At 52.1% G+C, this 18602-nt stretch overlaps 1 protein-coding gene across 1 annotated transcript in view; it reads left to right on the plus strand.

Moving 5' to 3' along the window:
- Positions 1 to 6: 6 nt before the first annotated feature.
- The window catches only part of EBF4 (early B-cell factor 4), a gene marked incomplete at its 5' end in the record, with an annotated part of 64757 nt that continues 46161 nt past the window's right edge, over positions 7 to 18602 (plus strand). Inside the window, 6 exons of the mRNA XM_021707649.1 lie at positions 7 to 68; positions 10651 to 10807; positions 11004 to 11067; positions 11246 to 11301; positions 12963 to 13036; positions 14434 to 14502. Coding sequence (XP_021563324.1) covers positions 7 to 68; positions 10651 to 10807; positions 11004 to 11067; positions 11246 to 11301; positions 12963 to 13036; positions 14434 to 14502 — 482 coding nt within the window. The remainder of the gene's footprint in view (positions 69 to 10650; positions 10808 to 11003; positions 11068 to 11245; positions 11302 to 12962; positions 13037 to 14433; positions 14503 to 18602) is intronic.

An 18602-nucleotide genomic window follows, 5' to 3' on the forward strand; every position in this document is an offset into this window, starting at 1 on the left:
GGCCTGGGCTCCGTGCGCTCCTGGATGCAGGGCGCGGGCATCCTGGACGCCAGCACCGCGGCGCAGAGGTAAGCGCTCGGACGCGACCCGGTGCGCTCGGGCGGACCGTTCCGCGCCCGCCTCCGCTCAGCTTTCTCGGCCGCTGGAGCGAGGGGTGGAAGAGCCCTGACTCTGGACTGCCCCGGCGGGCTCTCCCGCACGCCGGTCCCAGCGCCCGCGCTTCCTCGGAGGGCGTGGGGCGGGCCGGGGCGGAGCTTCGCCTCCACTCCGGGCAGTCCCGGCTCTGACTTCCGACGGTCGCTCGCGCGCGCAGCGGTGAACATCAGCCCGGCCCGGCCGACTGCGGCTCTGAAGGAGGCGACATCCCCGCTGCCCGCAGCCCCTGAGCCACGGCCCACAGCCACCGGCCGTCCACGAGGGTCCAGCCCCTCCTTCCTGGGCAGTCCCCGTGCCTCTTCTTGTCCAATTCAGGAAAGGCAAGAAACCCAGCCTCCTTCTCCTTTCCCACGCCCCTCGGCGTTGGAGGATGGGGGTGTGTGGAGCCAGAGAAGCGACCAGGGGGCTGAACAGCGGGGAAGTGATTATTGGGCAGCCGGCCTGGGTGGACAGATGGGGCGGGCAATGGGACAGGCCCCTGCCTCTCTTCGTCAGGCGTCGCTCTGGTAGGTAAGTGAGACAGCGAGTCCCAGGGAACCCGGCACCCACGCCTGTCTCCCCTGACCCCTGCGCAGGGGTCCTGGGTGGGGGGTTCACTTGGGATTTGGACGGGAACGTTAAAAGTTTATAGACTCACCCCCAAAGCCCCAGGCTTTTTGTGCCTCCAACCGTGAGCATGGGGGAGGGCATTTAGACATCCTCCGGGGAGTTCACTGGGGTTAGGACTAGGGAAGTAACGGCTCTGCAGACAGCCGGGACAGGGTGGGCGCTAGGCTTCTGGGAAGTCCAAGAGGCTGCTGTCCAGCAGCCTGGAGCTGATTCTGGCTGGGGGTTGCCAGGGCAGACAAGGCCTGACACCCCCAGTCCTGTCCAGGCTCATGGCCACCACAGTCTCATCCTGCAACGGACACGCACCGTGTTCCACGTGCACACTGGAGCTCTGTTTCTGCGTGCCTGTCCTTTCGTGGCTATTAGGAGGGAGCTCTGTCTGGAGCTGATCTCTTCAGGAGGAGAAAGGGGCTAGTGGATGAGTTAATCTCCACAAGTTTTACGAGTGATATAACTGTCTTCCCAAAACACTGGAAAATAAAAAACCAAATCCTACCTCTCTAACACGACTACTGTCAACACTGTAGTATATTTCCTTCCCATTAACTTGCGTTTCACTGTGCTATGCTAACAGTTCTCCGTCCTGCCTGTTTTTCTGTTAGTTCTGGCTTTTTGTTTAACTTGAGATGGTCCGTTTCTTAACGCGGCTCCCTCTTCATCCCCCCCACCCCCCACCGGCTGTGTGGTGTGAGCTCCTGGTAAGGAGGGGGCTCCAGTGGGGCTTCTGGGAGTTAAGGTTCCATTTCTGTCTGACCTTTCCCTCCGTGCCTGCCCAAAGGCAGCAGATCCGACAAGGGGGAGCAAGTGTGAAGGAGGCAGTGCCCTCGTAGCCTTCGTGGGGTGCCAGCAGTGTGGGGACGGGGCCCAGAGGACCGGACTCCAGCAGTGTTGTCTGCTCATGGGAGGCTCTTGAGTGAGGTTGAGCAATTGAATAGGGGTGTTTCTTCAGCCCTGCTCTGTGAATCCCCAAGTCTGGAGACACCTGCTTGTTTGTCTGGTTGACTCTCTTGCCGGCTCCCTAATCCATCTCCTCATTCTTCCCAGTGTTGCCTGTCCTCCCCCCATCCCTGCCTCCCTCTTCACCCAGCTTCCCTTCCTCTCATCACAGGCATGCTCTCCCCCAGGGCTTTCACAGGCATGCTCTCCCCCAGGGCTGCCTGGGATCTGAGAGTTGTCTTAGATGCCTGCCTGACCTTCACCCCACAGACACCGCCTAGGGAGATTCCCTTCGGTGTCATAATCCCAATCTCAGTGCCCACAGCCTACTTTTAACAATGAGACTCGCTTGCCCCTCCCCCCATTCCTCCCTGTCTTGAAGGTTAACTGTCCCCTTGTTCACCACCTTGGCCTCCTGGCCCAGCGCCCCTGCCCCAGCCTCTCACCACTCCCCTCAAACCATCTTTCATTCACTGGGGACCAAAACAATACTTCCAAAGTACTTTTCTCTGACATGTCTCTCCCTTGATTAAAAATAGAGCAACCCACCCCCACGCCCGTTTCCTTCTGGATACTCAGCACCCAAGACTATCACAGTCTGACCCCAGTCTTCTTTCCCAATCTTGGCACGATACTCGGCGTGCAGTGGGTCCTTGGAGAATCAGCTGACCCACCACCAGCAATTCCTAACTTCTCTTGAAACAGTCCCCCTGCTCTCAGCAACCACTCACCCACTGAATCAAGCCTTACTAGCCTCAGGACCCACCCAGTGTCTTCTCTGTCTGTGCCCTCCCACCCTGCCCAGGGGAACAGTTCTTACTGTGGCCTAAGGATGCTTACCATAGGCCAGTATCTGCTGTTGTCTGCTGGTCCCGGTCTTCCTTGTCTTGCCAGCTGGGGATTTCCTCTAGGGCAATGGTGATGGCCCATTCATCCCTGTGCATACAGCTCCCAGGACAGGGTCAAGGAGTTCATACTGGACTCGTCAGTATCTGCTGAGGGGGACAACGAATATCTGCTGAAGAAGAAAGCAGGAGTGTGTCTCTGAAGGCTCTCGAGTCCCTTTCTGTGGGGATCCCCTCTTGACCCAGAAGGGCTCTAGGTTCCACCTGATCCAGGACCCTCTCCAGTTCTACAAGTTGGCTTTTACAACAAGGCCAGGATTTTACAGAAGGCGGGTGAAGAGGGAAATTTCAGAGACCTGCTAAGATAAGTGAGGGAGCCTCTGCCAACAGTAAGGAAAGGGGTAGGGAGAACAGAGGGGCTGCGTACCCTTCAACTGGGGGCAGTGGGGGAGGGAAAGGATGAGAAGCCTGCTGGAGAGGGTTGCCTCTCTCTACCAGGGTCTCCTTACCAGGGAAGATTATACAAGGACCCCAGCTCCTGCCCAGAACCAGTGGAACTTTATCTCCGAAACCCATTTGCCCAACTCCTCCCCTCTGTCTCATGACTCCCCTGTAGACCCAAGTCCTCCTACTGGTGTGCACAGCACAGAAGTAGTCCTCTTCTCTTTGATGTGCTTCCCAGTCTGGAGAGACCTCTACAGGGGACAGGCCAGCCTTCCCCCTGGAGGAGACCCCTGGAGGACCCAGGCCAGCTCTCCCCCCAGAGTAGGTCCCAGCACACTAGCAGGGCCCCAGAAGGGAGGCCAGCTGGGGCTGCCTTTCCTGTAAGCAGCTGCAGGCTAGGCTCCCTGCTAGGAAATGCTTTTGTTTGCTTTAATAATTCATAGCTGATCCCCAGCCTGGGACCTGGCAGGCAGGCCTGTGGGTGGGTGGCAAGAGGGTGGGTAGATGAGAAGCAAGATGGGTAGTCTTTAGGCAGAACTGAGGGACAGAGCAGGTCAGTGAGATCTTTCCCTCCCCACCTCCTTGAGGGGCCTTGGTTGCTGGGTTGATTTCCTGGGGCAGGTGAGCAGGGCAGCTGCTGGGGCAGTGGAAAGAGGGGATAGGGAGTCTCCCTGGCCTCAAACCTCCTCTCCAGCAGGACCATCTGGACACAGGCTCTGGGCAGCTGCCTCTAACCAGCAGGCCCTCCCTCTGCCTGCATTGTTGAGGTGGGTGTGCCCCAGTGAGCTGCTGCTTTTATCTTCCATGGTCTGCAGTGTGGCCAGGCTCTGGGCATGTCAGGGCCAGACAGAGCTAGGCCGATAGATCTTGGCTGGGGCAGGAGCAGGGATGCCAGCACAGCCTGATGATTATCAGCTGTCCTAGGGGTCCAGAGGGTGTCTGGAGGCGGTGGGCTCAAGGAAGGGAGGATGCAGAGGAAAGGAATGGGGGACTTAGGAAGCCATGTCAGAATGGGGCAAAGAAGAGGTGGATTTAGCAGAGAGAGACTTTAGGGAAACCTGAGGAAAGGGAGGAGATGCGGGAGACATACACTTTTTGCTCCTTCCATCTCCCGAAGTGGGGAGGAGATGCTGACAAAGACCCTCCCCTTGTGGCCAATGACATCAGGGCTTGTCCCCCGTTTCCCCAGCATTCCAGATTCCAGACTCAAAGATGGATCGGGCCCAAGCCAAGGTACTGCTCAGAACTTTGGACTGTCCAGGCAGCCAAAAGTTAGAATTTGTTGGGAGGAAGAGAAGGCAGAAGGCCTGGGGTACCTCTGAAGGGAGGCTGAGGCTCCATCCTTGGTCACTAGTCCTCTGTGAGGTTTGAGTCAACTGTTGTTAAATTGCTCATATTTATACTAAGCACGTAGTCCAGCATGTGAAGAGTCATGAGTGGTCATGTGAATAGAGACCAGAGACTTTGGGGGGACCATTGTCAGGACCAGACAATGGTGGCAGGGTAGACAGGCTGGCATGAGAAGGGCCCTGGGGCATCCTGCTCAGGCTGGCAAAGGAGCATCTCCAGGGTCCCAGCCACCACAGCCAGACAACTCTGCAGCCCCCATATTGCCATGGACATCCCCATGTATCTGGAGCACAGGCCACCTGAATGACCCAGGCTGGGAAGATCAGGTCACCCTTGGTGTTGACTTGAACCTGAACTCCCAACACAGTGCTCGAAGTTCATGCACACTCATGGTTGCTACAAGGCAGGTTTATCTCAACTGAAAGGTATTTGTGCAAACAAAATCTTTTCTGGTGTCACAAACCATCTCCTTGACTTTTCGGTCTATTTCAGAACAAACAATGGGAAGCGGTGAGTGGGGCACAGTGAAGAGTGAGCATGTTCTCCTCCCAATCTGGGTTCTCTAGTACAGGAGCAAATGCCCCACTGCCTCAGCATGCTCTGGGACTGAGAGGAAAGCATTTTGAATGTTGTGTTTTAAACAGTCTTTTTTTTTTTTAAGTCGGAGTCTCACTCTGTCGCCCAGACTGGAGTGCAGTGACCGCTCCCAGCCACTGCAGCCTTGACCTGCTGGGCTCTAGCGATCCTTCTGCCTCAGCCTTCCAAGTAGCTGGAACTACAGGCGCGCACTACCACGCCCGGTTGATTTTTTGATTTATTGTAGAGATGAGGTCTCGCTGCCCAGGCAGGTCTCGAACCCAGGGGCTCAGGCAATCCACTTACCTCAGCCTCCCAAAGGTGCGGGATTACAGGCTGAGCCACCGAGCCCGGCTTTAAACAGTCTTTTTATGAAAGCAAGGAAAGGTATCGTTCATGTTGGAGTCTTACAGAATTGGTTAAGATGGCTGGTTTTGTCATTCAGTTGCATTTATCTAAAAAAGGCACTTATGTGGCATGGTTTGTTCACTAATGAAGCTAAGTGAACCAAATGTTTCTGAATTATGGGCTCCAGCAATACAAGTGCCAGGTGAGGCAGTTCTGACTTACATTTGTCGTAAATGGATACCTGCCAAGCTGTGCTCAGGCCCTCGGGGCTGTAGCTTTGCAGGCTTCCTTCCACCACAGGCCAGGTTTGTGGATGGCTGGTGGGTGGTGCTGACTCGTATCCCCTCAGGACCCTGGGAGAAGGGTCTGCTTCTGCTGCCATCTGCTCCCCTTTGCTCGAGGGCTTGCTCAGGCTGCCAGAGCCTGCTCTGGCCATTCACATGGCAGGCCACGAGTACCTGAAGAGTAACAGCCCTGGACGCCCTTAACCAACGACTGACTGGATAAGTACCCCAGCTCTCTCTCACCCATCCCTCTGGCACATATGCTGTTCTGTTTCCAGAGTCAGTACCAACGGGATTGAGCTCCAGGTGCCCCTAGTGGTACCTTGTTGGAGATGCACCCTTTAGTGACTGCTTATCCATCTTTTTCAAACCACTCACTCCACGCCCCTCGGTTTTTCCTGGAATCGCTGTCCAAATAAACTGCTGGTATTTGAATCCTTGTCTCAGGGTCTGCTTCCAGGGGCACCCAAATAAAACACTTGCCTCTCAGGCTTCGGGGGCTCCATTCCCCCTTCCCTCCATCTTTCTTTCTTTTAGATTAAGGATACATATCAACAGATATCCTCAAAGTTTCCCCCACCCCACCCCTGTGGTTGTCCTGGGCCGCCCCACTTTGGAGACCACAGATTCAGAGACATTGGCCTTGAGCCACATTTTCCTGCCTCTAAGCCAGTCTGAGAGCAGACAGCAGCCTCTGCTTCCCATCTGTACCCCACACATCTGCACCCAGAATGTGCCCATCTGGGTTAATTAGACCACTCAGCACCTCCTGGGTTGTTTGAGCTTATCTCTGTGTTTCTTTCTTTCTGTTCTTTAATTTGGGTTTGTTTTCATGTTACAAGAGGATCAGCTATTCCTAAGGGATGAAAAACACCTCCCCTTCACCCTTCCCAGCCCTGCCCCTCTGGGGCTTGCAATCCCATTCAACAGGTGCTGATTGGTCACCTCCTGCACGTTGGGGGCAGGGGGACCTTGGAGTCAATCAGGAGATGGAGGCGCCCTCCACACCTGCCTCTGTGGCTCTCTGTTCTTCTCTCTTGTTTGTAGGAAATACTAGACTGTCTTTAAAACAAAACCTTCTCTCGTCTTACCTCGAGTTTCTCCAAGTCTGGCAGGGCTACGAACAGTGTAAGCTGGAGACATTCCCAGGCAAGGAGCAGCCCTGCGTGTGCCCTGCAGAGATCTTGCTCACTTGGCAATCCTCCCCTGGCCACAAGGGGGCTGGGGCTGTCATCAATATCGTTCTGTTGTTGTCCACAACAAGAACCCTGTCCTGAAGCTGTAAACCAGCAGTGCTGCCCCACCGGGTAGGCGTGAGCCTGGGAGGATGACTGTGCCTCAGCTCTATTGAGCCATGGTGGGAAAGGGCAGGATGCTACTCTAAAATGCCTCAACAGTGGTGGAACTGAGCCCAACCCTGCTATGGGGCAGGTCACAGGCATGTGAGGCCGTCCCCTTCATAACCTCAGCTGGCAGCACTGGACACTGGCTCAGACCCCTGCTGTCTTCCCCCTCCCTGATCCCTGTGTTCTCTCTCCCCAGCAGTCCCCTCCTGCAGAGAAGGCAGATGCTGTGAAGGGAGCTTGGCTTGGGGCTTAGGCCAGACTTCCCAGGTCTGGTCCACAGGAGCCTGGCAGGAGCTGGGGGGGCAGCCAGGACCCAGGACTGGTGATACCTGCCACAGGGGATAGGTAGGAGAGGATGCTCAGGCCAGAATCATTGATTCCTTCTGCAAGTCTGGAATTGACCTGGTCAGTGCAGAGTGTCTGTGTATGAAGGGCTTGTGGAGTGGTCCAGGAGATTCCGCTATATCTCAGCATCCACTTCTCCTCTGCCAAGGCCTCTTTCTCTGTAGCTTCCCTCCCTGCTGTCTGAGAGCCTTCCAGGCATCTTTCCTGGACTAGATGACAGAGTAAAAGACCCAGGACCTGAGATTGCTTCACAAACCCACCTCCTCTGCCCTTCTCTCCCACTAGGTGGCCTGAAACCCATCCCTCGGGTGGAGTTCAAACTAAGCTGGTCCTGGGAGCTGGAAGGAGGAGCTCCGGGCTGATGCCTCATTAGCATATTCATCAGCAGCAATCAGGGCCCCGCTGTGAGAAAGCCCTCTTCTGGGCTTCCCTTCCTCTTGCTGGCTGGGGAGGAGAGTCGGGGGCTGGTCAAGGCCTCAACTAGAAAGGACTGCAGCCTGAGGGCAGTGGGGGAGGGGAAGAGGGAGGCTGGAGCCAGGGTAAAGTTGCTGGGAAAGGAGCATCTGTAGAAAGAACCTTTGGTAGGAAAGGAATGGTGTTGGTGGCCACCTTCATCTTGATTAGGGGACAAGAAGATCTACTGCTTCTGCCTCCTGAGTCAGCATGTCACATGGGCCACTGAGGGAGCAGGCTCTCAGGAACCATTTTTATTTCATTATTTGTATATTTATGATCATCTGTCTGAGTAAAACAATAGCAAGTCCCTCATGCCCGTGACATTCCAGTTGTTATAGCTTAGCATGGAGCCAGGCAAAAGAGTACATTAAAGTTATATGAAGACAAATGTGAAGTAGCAACGACGAATAGAGCAGCAATTGTCACATGTCCATGCCAGGCATCTGGAAAAGCTGGGCTAAATGGCTCTCAAAGCAGTTCCACCATCCTCATCCTCTTCCCTGAATCCCTGCAGCAACCTCTTATTCATCCCCCATGCTGCACACACCCCCCTCCATTATATTCTCTAAGCCCTGCCTGGTTTCAGAACTTTCTAGCAGGCTTTAGTCATGTTTCCCAATCTGTATCCTTCAACAAAAGTGCTCTGTAGTCAAGTAAGTATTGTATATTAGTTATCTATTGCTGCATTGAAAGATTACTCCAAAACTTAGCAACTTATAACAACAAACATTTGTTATGTCACACAGTTTCTGAGAGTCAGAAGCTAAGGAGCCATTTAGCTGGGTGGTTCTGGCTCAGAGCCTTTCGCAAGGCTGCTGTCAAGGTGAGAGCTGGGGTTGCAATCATCTGAAGGTTTGACTGAGGCTGGTGGATCTGTTTCCAAGGTAGCTCAAGCCAGCAAGTTAGTGCTGGCTATTGGTAAGAGGCCTCAGTTCTTCTCCATGTGAACCTCTCCATAGGGCTGCTTGAGTGTCCTCACAACATGGCAACTGGCTTCCCTTTGAATGGCTGATCCGAGAGAGAGAACAAGGCAGAAGCCACAATGCTTTTACAACCTAACCTTGGAAGTTGTATTCCATCACTTCTGCTGCATTCTACTGGCCACAGAGACCAATCCAGACACAATATGAGAGGGGGCTAACTATGTAACACATGAGTAAAAGGAGGTGGGGATCATTGAGAACCACACATGGGAAGCACTGGCCATGGGGAGCCAACTCAAGCAGGATCTATTCCTGGAGGGTATCCCAGGGCCCCCAAATTGCTGGGAAATGCAGCTTCATATGCTATGAAACTGCATTTCCCAGTAATTATGGCCACGGCACCCTTTTCTGGAGCCATGGGAGATCTAAGGAACACACTTTGGAAGATCCTGGCTCAGAGAAGAAAGTCTAAACTCCTTCCCCTGGTGTTTGTGTTCCTGCATGGTCTGGTATGAACTTCCACTACAAACTTTTTTCTCCCCACTTAGCTGCTTTTTTTTTTAAGTCAGTATTTCACTTTGTTGCCCAGGCTGGAGTATAGTGTATAGAGGCAAGATCACGGCTCACTGCAGCCTTCAACTCCTGGGCTTAAAAAATCCTCCTGCATCAGCCTCCCAAGTAGCTGGGACTACAGGCACACACTATGCTTGGCTAATTCTTTATTTATTTATTTGTTTATTGGTATTTTGGTAGAGACAAGATCTTGCTATGTTGTCCAGGCTGTTCATGAACTCTTGACCTCAAGTGATCCTCCCTGGGCCTTCTAAAGTGCTGGCATTATACAGTCCCTGGTCCCCACTCTGCTTTTTTAAAATGTATGGTCCATTGACACCAACTCTCAGACATACAGCTATTTCTTATGCTATTTGTTCTGCCTTTTTGCCTCCTCCACCTATTGGGCTCCTATTTATTTCTCAAGGACCTGGGAAAAAGCCACCACCTCCATGAAGTCTTCCTCTAATCACAAAAAGAATTTTTTCTTCCTTGGGCTTCTCTAGTTTTTTGCATGATAACATCTTTTGGGGAACATCTGTCCCTGTCTTTTGTCACAGCTCCCTATAACTGTCTCCTCCCCCCCCCCCCCGGAGGCATTTGACTCCATTCCCAGTTGTTGACATATGTCTGATGCTTGGTACATCATTGGAGTTCAGGAAATGTTTGGTGAACAGGGCCTCGGTTCTTCCCTTTCTTCTGCTCTCACCCTGGCCTTGTTTTGGGGCATGGTTTCTACTTAACCAGGGGAGAGCTGGCAAGGCCAGACGAAAAGCTCCTCCTGCCCAAGAGAGCCTGTGATTGTCTTTCCCAAAGCCTGAGGCGGGTCCCTCGAACCTGGGAAGGGTGCTTCCTACCTTCAACCATAGCCTAGGGTCGAGGCTGGGCAGCCTAGTGGCCCTGAGCCAGTTTGATGTCACTGAGGGTCTGATGGACATTGTCATTCCCCAGGCAAGACCACAGGCTCATGGAAGCCCAGTCGTGAGCTGGGGTTCAGTGGAATATTTGTTCCAGGCCCTCCCAAGTGCCTCTTGAGGCCCTACAGGGCAGTCACAGATCTTTGGTCAGTAAGATAGATTGGTTTGTACCTCAGATTTTGGACATCGTGCAGCCCAGGGAAGCGCCTGGGAAGGAGGCCTCCGGGCTGCCCCCCCAAGTCATCTGCTGTGTCTCTTGTTCCCAAGGGGAGAGGCTAGGATGAGCTCAGTGCTGAGAATCTCCATCCCGAGGCGAGATGGTCCTGGCCGGGGTGGAAATGACCCGTCCAGGTGGATTTCGTGCCCAAATTTTTGACATATTGGAGCCAAGTCCTGGCCAACCTGCCTGCCTGGCCTGAGTCATTGGGGCCTTTCCTGGAGGGGAGGCCATCTGGTGGTTCCCAGCTCCTTCCCTCCCTCAGTGGCATGGGCCTAGCCGGAGGGACTGGCATCTTTCCCCAGGAGGGCCTTCCCAGGGGTCTGTAGCTCATTTCCTCCTGCAGTGGCGTGGGCCTGGCACGGGCACATTTTGAGAAGCAGCCCCCCTCCAACCTCAGGAAATCCAACTTCTTCCACTTCGTGCTGGCCATGTACGACCGGCAGGGGCAGCCTGTGGAGGTGGAGCGCACAGCCTTCATCGACTTCGTGGAAAAGGACCGAGTGAGAGGCTCGTGGGCTTGGCTGGGCCTGGCCCTGGGAGGGACCCCTCCCCACACACTCTGGGGCGGATGCATGGGTAGCTGGATGAGTGGAGAAGGGTGGGTGACTGGAAGGGAGTGGAGTGGGTGGAGCTAGGAGGAGGCAGTGGGTGAGGGTCCCTGAGCACCTGAGTGTCCTCTCCATATTGTCCCCGCAGGAACCCGGGGCTGAAAAGACAAACAATGGGATCCATTACCGTCTCCGGTTGGTGTATAACAATGGTGAGTGAAGGCCACTGCCCCTGCCTGGTCCTGACCCTGAGGAAGTCTGGGCACCACAGCCCTGTGCAACACCCAGTGCTCCACTTGTCGGCGCTGGGAGGGTGTGGGTGTGGACTGGTCATCGAGGCTGCGGATGTTGCCCTGACAGGAAACCCTCTCCACTATCCCCCCCCACCAGGACTTCGGACAGAGCAAGACCTCTATGTGCGTCTCATCGACTCCATGTCCAAGCAGGTGAGCCAGCCCTCGGGGTGCTCAGACCCATCCCGCCTTGCAACCCTGTCTCCCCTTGGTCTGAGTGAGCATCTTCGTCCCTGCCCTAACCTCCCCATGCCCTTCATCCCCCTGGGTCTGGCTCCCCCATCCTCCTCCTCCTGCCTAGGAGGCTGTATTGTTCTTGCCCTCTAGCCTAGAGATCTTTGTACAAAGACCCTGACTTAGGTCACACCCTCTAGCAGCCCAGCCTGAGTTGGGAACTCAGCTGCATATAGTTTAGTGGGGAGACTGGAGGGAGCTTGCAGGAGGAAGGGGAGGGCAGCAGGCCAGGAAGCTGCACAGGGAGCTCTAGAGAAGCTTGGAGCAAGGAAGCCAGCATTTTGTACCCTGTATCAGTCAGTCATTGACTGGGGACTGCTCCTAAGGGTGTGACCTCCCAGACAGCTTCAGCCCACACAGCTCCAGCCACTGAGAGCAATTCTCAAGAGAGAGCCCTCAGCAGCCAACACCAACCACAGCTGGGGGCAGGGCACTTGTCCAGTAAAGGGGATCTGAGACTCCCAGGAGCTTCCACAGCAGACCCTCGGCACCTTCTGATGTGCTGCTCACAGGAAGGAGGCTCAGGGGTCCAGCATAACGAGTTGGGAGTGATTGAAACCTGAGTAGGCCTTGATCCATTTAACCAAGTTAGGGTCCCAAGCTTCAGTGCTTTTCAGAGACGTTGTGTGTGCTAGGAAGAAGAAGGGGACAGAGTCTCAAATGGGCCAGATTAGTGGGCAAGGAATGCAGGGTGAAGACTTGGGCTTTCCACAGGCAGTATCCACCCAGTCCCAGGGCAGAGGAAGTTAGATTTGTTTCTGGAAGGCCTGTGGTCACTGGGATGAGGGAGGCAGGCCAGGCAATGCCAAGTGGACCGTGTGGGGGATGGGTTTGGAAGGGAGGAGGGAGAGGGAGCCCACAAATGGGGGAAGACCCGGAGGGTTATAAACTGGGAAGCTAGATTTGCTGTTTAGGAAGCTCCCCTTGCTTCAGGGAGAAGGAGGCCAGGAGGCTGGTGAGGAGGAGATCCAGCAGTCCAAGGGGAAGTCCAGGCCTGGGCTGGGAAGGAGACAGGCATGGAGGAAGAAGCAGCTGTGCCAGCCTTGGGGCTGACTGGCTGGCAGGGATAATGAGAAGGACAGGGCTCATGAGCAGCAGCAGAGGTCCACGAGGAGCATGGGAACAGCCTGCACACAGGAGAATGCCCAGGGGTGAGAGGAGGGGCATGATGCAGGACAGGAGTAGAGTGTGTCTACCCCACCAGCTGCCTGACTTTGGTCCTAGTTGGGGACCCCATTGATCCCAAGCAGAGCAAACTCTGGGAAGAGCTGCCTGCAAATAAACAGAATTTGCAGGCCTCATACCACTCTGGTCACCCCAGTGGTGATCCTGGTTTAGGGGGAGGTTCATCCTCCGCTTCGGCTGCCAAGCTCCAAGCTCCTGCTTTGTGCTCTTGGGCTTCCCCAGAGCAAGGCGGAAGGCATGCTCTTCCCGGAGGCCAGGGCCTCCTTCTGCCTATCTTGGGAGATGTCAGTATAGGGCCACAGATTGTCTTGCATTGCCCCCTGGTCTCTGTGTTGCCACTTGCATTGGAGAGGAGGCTCCTTCCCCTCCAGCCCGTGCACCTCCCCCTCCCCCAGGCCATCATCTATGAGGGGCAGGACAAGAACCCCGAAATGTGCCGAGTGCTGCTCACCCATGAGATCATGTGCAGGTGAGATGGGCTGTCTCTTTCACACCTAGCCCCTTTGTCAAGGTGTTGCCAAGGATTCCCAACTGGCCAGGCCCCGGCCCCGCCCCTTGCCTCAGCCATTGCCTCTTGCTGCCATCTGCTGCAGCTCCCTGGGGAAGCCTGGTGGAGGGAGGCTAGGGTGGAGGGAGGCCCCTGGGCACAGCACGGGCTTGGGGAGAGGGTCCTTGAGGCCTCATTAGCCTGGCCTTGTTTATGTGGCTTTTCCAAGTGTTTTTGTAAGAGGTGCCTCTGGCCGCACTGGGAAGCTTCACTAATAAAGCTCCCGGGAGGGGTTCACTGGGGATGTGGGAGCAGGGCCTTGGCCAGGCAACCCGAAGGCCTCTGAGATTAGCTCAGAAGCTAATCTTTGAAGAAACTTTGAACCTCAGGGCATAGATGTGGCAGAGTGGGGGTGGGGTGAACGAGACACATCTCTTGCTCTTTTTTCCTTATTAACCCGGAGCTTGGCATTTCTAGTAAGGCCTCCCCCAGGAAGTGCCAGTTATACAGGGTCCTGGGGCAGTTCCTGATGCATGGAAAAGAGAATAGTGTTCCAAAATCTGTTGTTGGTAGCCAGGTGCCTGTAATCTCAACTACTTGGAGGCTGAGTCAGGAGGATCATTTGGCCCCAGTAGTTCCAGTCCAGCCTGGGCAACTTAGCAAGACCCTGTCTTAAAAAAAACTTCAGCCCAGCCAACTTGGCTAGACCTCGTCTCTACAATAAATAAAAAAACTAGTCGGGCGTGGTAGCACATGCCTGTAGTTCCAGCTACTTGGAAGACTGAGGTGGAAAGATCGCCAGAGCCCAGCAGGTTGACGCTGGGGTGGCCATGAGCATGCCACTGTACCCCAGCCTGGGCAACAGAGTGTGACTCCAACTCAAAAACAAAAACAAACAACAAAAAAATTCAGTGGTTGGGATAATGGCTACCTTTGGGAGGGAATGATAAGAAAGGGGCAGTAGGGGGCTTCTGGCGTGCTGGTCACATGGTATTTCTTGGCCTGGTTGCTCGTTACATGAGCAGGTTCACTTTGTGGTAATTCGTTAGCTGCATGCTTACCATCTGAACTTAGTCCGTATGTAGATTGCACTTCCATAGAGAGAGACGCTGTATGTGGCCTGCAGCCTGCACTTTGCTTGGTCTGGTCCTCTAGGAGTGAGGTGTCTTTGAGACAAGGGTTTCCTGACCAACCTTATCCCCAGGGCTATGTTCTTGAGGTTCCCTTCAAGGACCCTTGCTGTCTTTCTCCCCCAGGCCCCTGGGAGTGAGGATGTCAGTACCCTCACCCCGGGGCTGCCCACACACACAATCTCACACTAAAATCTCCTCTCTCCTTCACCCACTTCCTCCTTCCCTCCATCCTCATCTTTCCTTTAGCCGGTGCTGTGACCGGAAGAGCTGTGGCAACCGGAATGAGACGCCCTCAGATCCCGTCATAATTGACAGGTAAAGGCTGGGGGAGGAGGCCTGGGAGCTGCAGGGCCAGGAGAGAGTTAGGGGGTACTGGGATGAGCCACAGAGCACTGGGTTAAAGGGGGAGGCACAGTCTCCTCCTCCCCAGGGACATGTTGGTGGCTCTGAGTTGAGAGAGAAGCTGCCAAGGACTAGGGAGCCGTGAGTGAAGACGTGGCCCTCTGAGTGAAGCCGCTTGTGGCAAACTTTCTGGAACTGCTTTCCCTGACTCCCAGACAGAAGGAGTGGGGAGGGAAAAAGGAAGGGGGACCTCTTGTTGGGGGTGGAAAGGGAAGCGGTGAACCAGCATCCAGGGATGGGCTGCTCAGGATGGAGGGACTGGTGTGGTCATGTCAACAAAAACTGTGTTCCAGTCCCTGGTCCACCTCTGTGCTATTTGACTTGACTTTTCTGATCATCCATTTCCTTCCTTGGAAAAATGGGGAAAGAGTTGGCAGGTTTCAGTCATAGGATTGTCAAGGTGATGTGTGTGAAACATGCATTCTCCCACCATAATTTTTAATTTTTAAAAAGTTATTTTGTATCATTTTGACTAGGAAATGCCTAGATAAGGTACAAAATTCAGAGGTACAAAAAGCCAGGTGTGATGGTGCGTGTGCCTGTAGTCCCAGCTACTCAGGAGACTGAGGCAAAAGGATTGATTGAGTCCAGGAGTTTGAGGCTATAGTAAGCTATGATCACATCTGTGAATGGCCACTGCACTCCAGCCTGGGCAACACAGTGAAACCCTGTCTCTAAAAAAACCCCAAACAAACAAAAGGTACAAAAGAGTAAATAAAAGTAAGTCTGTCCTCCACCCTTGTGTATAACACACACACTTTGGACCTTACTTTTTATGGTCACAATATATTTTAGATATTGTTTCATATTGGAATGTAAACCATACTGTATTTCCTTTTAATTGATAATGCATTCACATGGTGCAAAAATTTAAGAAGTTTAAAAAAAGAGTATTCAAGAAATGTCATCCACCTCTTCCTCCCTCTCATCCATTTCCTTCCAAATAAGCCACCCTTATGACCAGTTTCATGTGTATCTTTCCTGAGACAGACTGTGCATATAGAGGAAAATAAAGGTATATGTTCTTTTCTTTTCCTTTATTTTTTATAAAAATGATGACACATGAAGCACAGCTTTCAGCATCTTGCTTTTTCTCTGAAAAATATAAATCATTGAGCTTGTATAGGACACAAGAAATCTCCTTATTCTTTTTTGCTACTGCAAAATATTTCATTATACAGGTACACAATAATTTATTTAAACAGTCTGCTATTGCTGGACATTTTGACTGTTTTCATTCTTTTCAGGGATGAATAATGTGGCAGTGAATCGCATTGTCCATGTATCATTTCACACGTGTCAATTTATATGGAAGATATTACTAGAAATAAGATTGTCAGGGCAAAGGATATGTGCATTTTTCATTTAGATAGTTAGTGCCAATTTGACTGCTGTAGAGGTTATGCCAATTGCATTTAGACCAGCAATTTTGAGAACGCCTATCCCCTACACTCTGGCTAATTCAGTATTTTGTTTATTTGTTCGATAAATAATTATTGAGCATCTATCTAATCTGTGCCAAGATCTCTTCTCATATATACTGTGGATTAAGCAGTGACCAAAATAGACAAAAAGCCATGTGTTCATGGGCTTACAATCTGGAAGGGGAGATAGACATCAAGTAGCTAAATGAATAAAATGTATATCATGTTAGATGGTGATAACAGCTACAAGGAAAGAAAAACCATCAAGGAAGAGCAGGAGGGGATTTTTCCATTTAAGAGTGTTAAAGCCTCACTGGAAAGATGACATTTTAGCCAAGACCCGAAGGAAGTAAGAGAGTGAGCCATGTATCTGTTGGAAGGAAGAATGTTCTTGACAGGAGTGTACCTGCAGTGTTTAAGAAACAGCAAGGAGTCCAGTTTGTTGGAGGCGAGGAACAGTAGGAGGAGATGATGTCAGTAGCAGTAAGTGGGGTGGAATACAGCAAGACCATGCAGGACCTCAGGCTGAATGCAGGCCATGCTGTGGGCCAGTGTTAGGGTTTTGGCTTTTACTCTGAATGACATGGAAGCCATTGCATGTGTTGGGGGTGGGGGGATTGAGAATGATAAGGGCTGGCTTACATTTTAGCAAGACCAGTGTAGCTGCTGTGTGTTGATGATGACCTGTAGGAGGCAAGGAGATAAGTTAGGAATCCATTGCAATAACCCAGGTGAGACATGATGGAGGCTGAGACCAGGAAGCTTATAGGGGAGGTTGTAAGAAGTAGTTGGATTCTGTATGCATTTTATTTCATAGGCAGGACTGACAGGATTTGTTATGGAACAGGAGAGAGAGAGAGAGAGAAAGAGGTCAAAGATGCTTCCAAGTTTTCTGACCTGATCAATTTAGGAGGATGAAGTTTACTGAGAAGGGGGAGATTTGGGGAAAAGCAGGCTTGGGGGTAGGAAGATTGGAAGTTTGGTCCAGGCATGTTGTGTTTCTGACGCTCACTAAACATCCAGGTGAGTTGAGAAAGCAGCTGAAAATATGAGTATGGGTCTAAAGAGAAGGTTCAGGCTGCAAATGTAAATTTGAATGAATGAAATCCTTGAGGAATGAGTGTTGATAGAAAACAGAAGAGGTCTAAGAACTGAATCCTGGGATGTCCAGTGTTTGGCTTTTACTGTGAATGACATGGAAGCCATTGTGTGTGTGTGTTGGGGGTGGGAGGATTGAGAATGATGAGGCCAGTGTTTAGGTCATGGAGATGTGGAGCCAGCAGAGGAAAATGAGAAGTCAGCCCGAGAAGAGGGAAATCGGGGGAATGTCGTGTTTTGGAGCCTAGATAAGAAGATGTCCCAAGAAGGAGGCATCTGTACCAAATGCTGCTCATGAGTATGATAAAAAGACTAAGAACTGACCATTAGGTTTAGCAACGTGGAAAACATCGGTGACCTTCACAGGTGCCATTTCAGCGGAGCAAAAGGGCCGAAGCCCGATAGAATTGCACCTAAGAGAGAATGGGACAAGAGAGATTGGAGACAATGAGTAGAGGAACTCTTGAATTTTACTCTAAAGGGGGCAAAGAAATGAGATGGTGGCTGGCGCACAAAGTAAGGCCAAAAATATATATATCGTTTGTTCATGCACTGATGAGAAACATAATCCAGTAGGGAAGAGGAAAATGAGGCTTCAAGAAAGAGAAGAGAAAATTGCTGAAGCAATATCCTTTCATTAACAAAGGGAATGAGACCTAATGCACAGGTAGAGGAACTGATTTTAGCTGGGGTTATAGACAGTTCATCCATGGAAAAGCAGGGAAAACAGAGAACATGGATGCTGAAGTGGGTAAATGGGTCTATCCTAGTGGAAGCTTGTCAATGTTCTCTTCGGATGGCTCTGTTTTCTCAATGAACTAGGAAGCAACATCAACAGTTGAGGATGAGACAGAGAGCGAGACGCTAGAGGACATGGCATAGGTGTCTAGGAGAGTGAATGGACCAGGAGAATACTGTGATTCCACCTGAGATTTATTGTCATAAGTTTAGTGAGAACTTTCTCCAGCCATGTTGAGCTTCACAGGTGCAGGTGCAGAACAGCTGAGTGGTTGCATAAAACCAGAGTTAGGGGTTTGCCAGTTGAGTACAACAAAACATGAGAGGGTAAGGGAATGAAAAGTATATGCAAGGGGGTATTTACAAAAGATGGAACAAGGGATTAAAGCTGGAAAAGGAGAGGAATATGACTGAATGAACACAGGTTCTGATGGGGCAAAGATTGTTGGAGTTGAGGTACCAGTTGGGGGTTGAGCTGGAAATTAGTAAGTGGATGGGGAGTGGGTTTATTGGGGGTTGCATTGGTAATGTGTGGCCATCAAGGTGGAGTCAAGGTCCTTGGAGAAAAGGCAATCAAGGAATGGAGAGGACAGTGAATTGGAAGGATCATCTGTCTATATTGATGTTGAAATCGCCAAGGATTATGACAGGACCAAGTGTTCAAGAGTGTATATAATGACCCAGGAGTTTAAACTTCAAAGAGTGAAGGTAAATCATTCTGGGGTTGCCAGATGACTGCAATAAGCAGTGATT

Source organism: Carlito syrichta, unplaced genomic scaffold (assembly GCF_000164805.1).
Source record: "Carlito syrichta isolate Samal-C Ts95f unplaced genomic scaffold, Tarsius_syrichta-2.0.1 Scaffold123312, whole genome shotgun sequence".
Lineage (NCBI taxonomy): Eukaryota > Metazoa > Chordata > Mammalia > Primates > Tarsiidae > Carlito > Carlito syrichta.